Consider the following 7,689-nt stretch of genomic DNA (forward strand, 5'->3'; position numbering starts at 1 on the left):
CCGTCTGGAACCCTGGGACCTTTTGGGAAGGAAGGTGGGAAGGCTGGGACGCTGGATGCTTGGGGTTTCTCAAAATCTTCCCTGGAAAAAACGGTCAGGACCCGGCCAGGTCCTGGCAGGCTGGGCTCAGGCATTGAGAATGTGTGAGTCAGAGCCTCACCCCCCGCCCCCGCGGCTGACTCACTCCTCCCTCCAGCTCTGGGAAGTCGGGCTGGGGATCATGCCACTCTCCAAACCATTTAAAGTTAAAGATTCTTTTATTAATAAATTTTCCCTCCCTTCCAAACTCTCTCCCCAAAATAAATATTTCCCCCCCTTTGGGAGTGGGGGGGGACAGTGTCTTAGGGCCAGCCCCCCTAGAGGGCCAGCCCCCTAGTGTTAGCAACAGGTCCCTAACCCCCCAGGCAGAGACCCCACGGTGGAATTTCAGAACGTCAGTCTGAGTGGGTGGGGCCTGATGAAGGCTGGCCCTCGGGCCCTCGGGCCATGGGGGCGGAGGGAGGGACCCTTTGTGCAAATGCTGCGGTTCCTTGGTGTCAGCTGTCTGGTGTGAGCCAGTGTGGGGCTCCTTTCCTGTCCTGGAGCCAGAGACAGGGCAGTCAGACACCTTGGAAGGCTCCTCTGAAGCCTGGGCCCAGGCCTCGGAGAGCTGATTCACCAGTCCCCCATCCCTCCACACCCCTGTGGTTGGAAGAGTCTGGCTCTGGCTGTGTCTGGAGTGAGGGGGCTGGCTCCAAAATGAATGAATGAATGAATGATGAGTGGGTGGGGCCTCCTGCTGGCAAGGGCTCTGTCACTGGATCAGTGCCACACCAGGACAGCCCTCCCCGCCGGTCTCCTCAATGGGGGCTGCAAGATAAGAAGAGGGGTGGTCAGGAGCAGGGAGATGGTGAGGAATAACGGGGCGTGGGGAGAGGGGACGGGACGGGAGGGGCTGGCTCACTTACTAGTAAACTTCTCTCTCCTGCGGCACCGTCTCCAGACCAAGAAGCCAGAAAGCAGTCCCAGCACGAGGGCTAGGCTCAGAGCACCCCCCAAGATGGGCCACAGCAGGGGGAAGGAGGCTGGAGGGGCTGCAGCGCCTGGGGGCGGGATTCCAAGTTAGGCCTCGCCCCTCTCGGTACTAGCCCCGCCCCCTAGATCCCCCTAGATCCCACCTGGGGGAAAGTCCCACGCCTTTTCTCCACCTTGGCCCCTGCCCTAATCCTATCCCTTCCCACCCCACCTCCAACCCCCACTCCTGATTAATTCCCCAGATCTGAAGCCCACTGCTCCCCTCTCCACCCCCGCAACTCTTCTACTCTGGTCCATTCGCCCCTGGTCCCTCCCCCCACTCACAGCCCAGGCAGAAGTCGCTGTGTGGTCGCGCCGGGCAAGACGCGCAGTCCATGCACTTGTCGAGGTCTGCGCTCCAGGAGCTGCCGCGAGAGCAGGGGGTGGTGCCTGGGGAGGGGGCCGCCGGTCAGAGGCTGGGGCGGGGCACGGCTATTCTGGGGGCTGAGGTCAGGGTCGGCCGGCTCAAATAACGTGAGTCACCGGCGCCCTCCCCCCGCATTCCTCACAGGTGACCGCACGGCCCGGCCGGAGCTCAGCAGCGTGGGGGAAAGGGGGGCCTAGCGCGGGACGCTGGAGGGGGTATCAGGTCCCCAACCCCCCCCCCGCAGCCGGCGGGTGACTCACTCCTGGGCACCCGGCCCGACCCCAGTCCCTCCCCCCGCATAACTGGGCACTGAAGTCACCGGATGGAAGGGGGCACCCCACATGGTATAGGGGGTACCGACCCCCGTGTCTTCGATACCACCCCCCCGAGACTCTTTGGTCAATGGGGCCAGACAGAACCAGGTACTTAACACGATAGGGGCGTGCCTTTTCTCACCGAACGAGACATCCCGCCCTCAAACTTTCTTTTTCCCTCCACTTCTGAGTCTGGACTTATTAGGACAGAAGCCGTCCCCCCATTTGAAATGGGGGAAACTGAGGCCGAGACTGCGGATGAAGTTCGGAGCGGGATGAACCTCTCCGGGCCAGGGAGTGCGGTGTCTGGAGAACACCTAACCCCGAATCCCCGTGTCCGCCTACTTCCCCCCAAGTTCGGCCCGGTTCTCCGGGTCCCCAATGCCGGCTCTCCGATCCCCGGCGAGAGGCTCCCAGGGCCCCCGCGACCTCCCGCCCAGCCCGCGCCCGGCGTACCTGGCACTCGCTCCCCGCCCGCCGCGCCCAGTAGCGCCAGCCCGAGCCCCAGCACGAGGAGCCGCGGCAGCGGACGCAGCGGACCGGGAAGCATGGTGCGCGTCCCGCGGCCGCGGCCGTCTGAGCCAGCGGCGCGCGGGCCGGGGCGGAGAGCGGCAGCCCCGCCTCGGCCCCCGCCTTCCGGGGCGGTGCCCTCGGCTCGGCCCGCCCCGAGACCGGCTCCTGGACGCCCCGCCCAGCCTGGCCCGCTTAATTCAGTCATTAGCTCAAAAAGCACCAACTCGGTGCGCCTGCGGCGGGGACCCCGCAGGGACGCAGACCTGGCCCTATGCTGTGGATGCCGAAAGTCCAGGAAGTTGCGGGCGACAATCAGACACGAACAACGCATCTCAAAGATAACTGCAGCTTTTTTAAGGACCCCGGAGTATAATGATAACGACATAACAAATAATAATAATAATAATAATAATAATGTCTTTAATTTCTACCTTGGAGCATAGCTACACAGTTAAATGTGCTCTTGTTGTCTCCAATTTTTCCGAGTGTGAAACTGAACCTTGGGAAGGTTGGGTGAGTTCCCAGGGTCCCAGGACTAGTAAGTCGCGGAGTCAAGAGCCAAGCTAGGGCTTCATTCCCTGTGCCCTGACCCACTGGGGGCCGGCGTTAGCCAGCTGAGGTCCCACCCCCCGGGCCACAAGCCGGAGCAGCGGCCCCAGGCTCGAGCGACCCCAGCTGACGAGGCTGGGATTCGCGCGCCGCAGTCTGGAAAGGGGTCTCTGCCCCTCCCCGGGGCGGTGGTCCAGTGACGTCACTGCCTCTTTAAGACCCCCCACCTCCGCCCCCGTGAGCACATTCTGCGGCTCCTACGAATCCTTCTGGGCTTCTTTGCAGGTGAGCCTGGGGGAAGTGCCAGCGTTGGAGGGGAAGAGGCGGACTCCTCAAGGAGTGGGGTGCAGGGGGTATGTTGGTGTAGGTAGGGGTGCATGTAGAGAACCTGGACTTAACTGGGGGAACACCGCCCCTGGGCGGGGGTCTGCCCCGAAGCCGCGGAGCTGGTCAGGTTCTTCTGCAGCCACCGAAGGGTTAAACGCCCCTCCCCCTCCCCCGGGACAAAGGCACCGAAACCCGGGCGCCCCTCCCCCACCTGCGCTGCTCTCTGGGGCGGGGCCCCCCTCCCCCTCACCTACCGGAGCAGACCCTGCTGATAACCGCCGCCATTAAGCCCTTCCCGCAGCACCGCTCCCAAGCTGGCGTCCCTTCTTCGGGCCGGACTCAGATCGAAAGCAGGAGGGGGCGCCCTTGCACCAAGCCGACCCCATAGTGTGCGGAAAGAGAAGGGGTCGAGGACAGGGGTAGGGTCTTGGAGGGGATAGGTGCTGGGTGCCTGGACGTAGAGGACCGACGCCGGGGTTGGGATGAGCCTGGCGTGGGCCGCCCCGTCCGATCTCCTTCGCGGTCATTAGCTCCGTCAGGTATGGGCGGGATGCAAATGAGTGCGCAGTCTGTCCTCTGGCCACGCGGCTGGGGCCGGTGCTAACTTAAGGTCCAAATCCTGTGTGGAATCTTTGGGCAACGGAGAACCGCAACAGGACCTCGAGCAGAACTGACCTCCGAACCTAGCCACAACAGAGTGGGATGCGTGGGGAGACAAGTGAGGGGGGCGGTTCGCTGGACACACCCCGAGGGTTTAGGTCCTTTTAGAGGAATTGAATCCTGAGAGGATGGCATCTGGGACAGGAAGGCACAAGAAAATGTCCCCAGCCTTGGAAGTATCCTCAGTGTGACCCTAAGGGAGGGCAGAAGAGCAGGACCCAGGGGGTCAGAGGAGAGCCTTGGGGAAGAGCTTTTGGGCAAGAGGGTGGAATTTTTTTTCTTGTTCACTTCTCCAGCCCCCTCTGGAATTTGACTGAGGCTGGGCCGGGACAGGTAGGGCCTGGCTAGGCCAGGGATGACGGGTCACCTGAGACACAAAGGTCACTACCCACCTGGGGGTATGGTTGGGGTGAGGGGTTTAGACACTGCTATTGGGTGGTGGGGAGGAAGCTTGGATCTCCAATCTTGATGTTGAAACTGACAGGTTTTGAGCCTGAAATTCCTGGCTAGAGCCAACCCACCACCATCTGTGTGCCCCAAGGAGGGCACCTGGAAATTGCCCTCTTTTGGGGGATTCCTGCCCTTTTGGCTACTTTGCTGTCAGATAATACTGCCCTGTGGTGGGGCCACAGCCTGTGGTGTGAGAGTTGGCCCTCATCAGTAACAGAGGGTCTGGACCAGCCTGTCTTAATATCCGTCTGCTTCTGTCCCCCAGTGCGGCTCCTCTCAACCTCAACTTGGCCATGGCTTCTGCTGGTCTGCAAATCCTGGGGATTGTCCTGACACTGCTTGGCTGGATAAATGGTCTGGTGTCGTGTGCCCTGCCCCTGTGGAAGGTGACCGCCTTCATCGGCAACAGCATCGTGGTGGCCCAGGTGGTGTGGGAGGGTCTGTGGATGTCCTGCGTGGTGCAGAGCACCGGCCAGATGCAGTGCAAGGTCTACGACTCCCTGCTGGCGCTGCCCCAGGACCTGCAGGCTGCTCGCGCCCTCTGCGTCGTTGCCCTCCTTGTGGCCCTGCTCGGGCTGCTGGTCTACCTCGCGGGAGCCAAGTGTACCACCTGCGTGGAGGACAAGGACTCCAAGGCCCGTCTGGTGCTAGTCTCTGGGATCATCTTTGTCATCTCAGGGGTCCTGATCCTGATCCCCGTATGCTGGACGGCTCACGCCATCATCCGGGACTTCTACAACCCCCTGGTGTCAGACGCCCAAAAGCGGGAGCTGGGGGCCTCTCTCTACTTGGGCTGGGCAGCCTCTGGCCTTTTGTTGCTGGGCGGGGGGCTGCTGTGCTGCACCTGTCCCTCTGGGGGGTCCCGGGGCCCAAACCATTATATGGCCCGCTACTCGGCATCAGCCGCACACGCCACCTCTCAGGGTGCCCCTGAGTACCCCACTAAGAATTACGTCTAATTCTGGTAGGGGAGTGGAGGCTCCCTCAGCAACCGGAGACGGTGCCGCACACAGCTTGGGGATTGTTTTTCTTTTTCACTCTTGTGGGGACGGGTATTTTTAAAATTCACTTGATAACCTAACCAAGGAACCCAGGTCTCTCCTGGGCTCTGCTGTTGGTATTTCTTGCCTTTGGATGATGGCGCCAAGGAGGAGATGCTTTGGTTTCTGGATCTTTCTCCACCCTGGGCATCCCCTTCTTGGAGGCCAGCTGAAGCTGTGGGCCAGCATAGCCGTCCGGGGGCTCTCAGCCTGTACTGGAGTCCCTCCTCACTGGCCAGCCTCTGGAACCCTTGGGGGCTCTCAAGCCTCACGGACACCAAAGAACTGCCCACCTCCCAGGTCTCAGCTGTGCTCCAGATGCTCCACCCCCCGCCACCCTGATCCTCTCACCTTCAACCCTGCACACTTCTGCCATGCCACCCCACCAACACACTCACCAGTTTTTGCTGAATAAAGTATGTCTTATTTTGTTCTTTGCCTTGGGTGCTGCTGGGGGACTGCTGGGTGCCAACCTGGCAGGGGAGGAGGAGAACACAAGGGGCTCATCTTATCCTTGTGCCTCACCGGGGAAGGGAGGGTCTCCACTGCACAAGCCGTAGGCTGACAGCCCCCTGGAAGGCCACTTGGTCTTCCCCACCCTGCCACAGACCAGAAGAGCCAAGGTACAAATTCTCTTGTTTATTTCCCACTGGCAGGTGGGCATAGAGGGTGGGGTGATTGGCTGGGGCTCCTGGCCTGGACCTCTGGATTCAGGTGGTGGCCAGGCTGGGGAGGACCCACCCCAGGCAGGGATCCCCTCCTTATTTTGGAGCCAAGGACCTTCTGCCCTTTGGGTGAAGCTCGAATTCCTAGGCCAGGGGTAGCCTCAGAGGAAGAGGATGGCCAGCCTAAGCTGTGGATCAAAGAAGTGAGCAGTTCGTCCAGGGGGAGCAGAGTGGGGAGGTTGGGGGGGCAGAGGGGCACACCCTGTCAGTTCTGGCTCTGCCTAGAGGGCAAGGTAGGAGAAGGACCCGTAGGGACCCCACTCCATAGCCAGCCCTGATTGGAGCTTCTGGGAAAGGGGTTTTGCCTCGGGAGGTGTTGGCAGTGGGGGCAAGGTCAAGACTCTGAGCTGCGGGTTTCCAGGGACACTTTCCACGTCATACATAGTCCCTCTTGTCCAGTCCAGAAGCCCCTGAGCGGGAGGGGATGGAGTAACCCAGCCTTGGTCCTCTTGGCCGCTCAATCTGGGGTGGAGGGCACGTGCAGCAGAGGAGGCCCCCCCCAAGCATGAGCAGGGCAGCAGCGGCCCAGCCCAGGTAGAGGGAGGCCCCGAGCTCCCGCTTGAGGGCCTCCGCCACCAGGGGGTTGTAGAAGTCCTGGATGACGGCGTGTGCGGTCCAGCAGACGGGGATGAGCACCAGGATGCCGGAGAGGAGAAGGAGGACCCCCGCGGTGAGCACGATGCGGGCCTTGGCGCCTTCGTCCTCCACGCACGTGGTGCACTGGGCCCCTGTGATGGCCACCAGCAGCCCGAGCAGGGCCAGCAGGAGGGCAACGACGCAGAGGGCGCGAGCAGCCTGCAGGTCCTGGGGCAGCGCCAGCAGGGAGTCGTAGACCTTGCACTGCATCTGGCCGGTGCTCTGCACCACGCAGGACATCCACAGACCCTCCCATACCACCTGGGCCACCACGATGCTGTTGCCGATGAAGGCGGTCACCTTCCACAGGGGCAAGGCACACGACACCAGGGTGCCCAGCCAGCCCAGCACGGCCAGGGTCATACCCAGGAGTTCAAGGCCAGTTGAAGCCATCTTGTCCGCTCAGGTCTTCTTAACCCTAGACGGCCTGCTTGACTCCCAGGGGTGGGTCCGTTGCCACTGGGTGGGGGTCTCAGTGCCCAGGACGTGGGGAAGTCAGTGGCCTTGGCCAGGACTGTCCCTCACATCCGTGGGCCTCTTGCAAAGCACCTGTCTCTGATCCGGACGCGCACAGATCAGTCTCACAGCCCTCAGCTGAGGCGTTCTCTCGAGGGTCCTGTTGGCCACTGCCCCCGTGACCCAGCTTGCAAAGACCCTCCGGACCCACCTGCAGGCTGAGCAGAGCCTTGTCCCGCCGGAGGCGCAGCGGCGCACCGTCTGTGGGTGTCACCTGGGGACTCAGCCGGCTCCCAGGTGCAGGCGGGGTTTTGAGGTGGAGGCAGGGGAGGGGCAGTGGAGCCGAGACTGGGGAAAGCGGGAGCTACAGGCAGCGGGCAGAGCTAGGGGTGGGATGGGGAGCCTGGGAGGGGATACTGCGACCGGAATGGGGAAGGAAAGAACCTCGGTGCCTGTGGGAATGCAGGGACAAGGGAAAGGACAGACTGGCCAGCTGGGGAGCAAGGAGTAGGGCGGGGGGTGGAGCTCTGGCAGTCTCGGCAAAGAGAAGTAGAGGTTCAGGCCGCCGCCCCCTCCCCCAGCAACTCCTCCCTGTAGGC

The 7,689-nt window shown here is 62.2% G+C and overlaps 3 protein-coding genes across 3 annotated transcripts; 1 reads left to right on the forward strand and 2 right to left on the reverse strand.

The window, feature by feature from the left end:
* Positions 1-233: 233 nt before the first annotated feature.
* On the reverse strand, positions 234-2,331 carry TNFRSF12A (TNF receptor superfamily member 12A). Its single transcript, XM_032327990.1, has 4 exons — positions 2,191-2,331; positions 1,339-1,443; positions 948-1,082; positions 234-849 (listed from the first exon to the last, which is right to left on the reverse strand). The coding sequence occupies exons 1-4, from the start codon at positions 2,282-2,284 to the stop codon at positions 794-796; spliced, it is 390 nt and encodes a 129-aa protein (XP_032183881.1). The 5' UTR covers positions 2,285-2,331; the 3' UTR covers positions 234-793.
* A 536-nt stretch (positions 2,332-2,867) lies between these two features.
* Positions 2,868-5,690, forward strand: CLDN6 (claudin 6). The gene is made up of 2 exons (XM_032327759.1): positions 2,868-3,081; positions 4,499-5,690. The coding sequence occupies exon 2, from the start codon at positions 4,527-4,529 to the stop codon at positions 5,190-5,192; it is 666 nt and encodes a 221-aa protein (XP_032183650.1). The 5' UTR covers positions 2,868-3,081; positions 4,499-4,526; the 3' UTR covers positions 5,193-5,690.
* A 207-nt stretch (positions 5,691-5,897) lies between these two features.
* On the reverse strand, positions 5,898-7,126 carry CLDN9 (claudin 9). The gene has a single exon (XM_032328509.1). The coding sequence runs from the start codon at positions 7,025-7,027 to the stop codon at positions 6,374-6,376; it is 654 nt and encodes a 217-aa protein (XP_032184400.1). The 5' UTR covers positions 7,028-7,126; the 3' UTR covers positions 5,898-6,373.
* Between the last annotated feature and the right edge of the window lie 563 nt (positions 7,127-7,689).

Source organism: Mustela erminea, chromosome 20 (assembly GCF_009829155.1).
Source record: "Mustela erminea isolate mMusErm1 chromosome 20, mMusErm1.Pri, whole genome shotgun sequence".
NCBI classification, from domain to species: domain Eukaryota; kingdom Metazoa; phylum Chordata; class Mammalia; order Carnivora; family Mustelidae; genus Mustela; species Mustela erminea.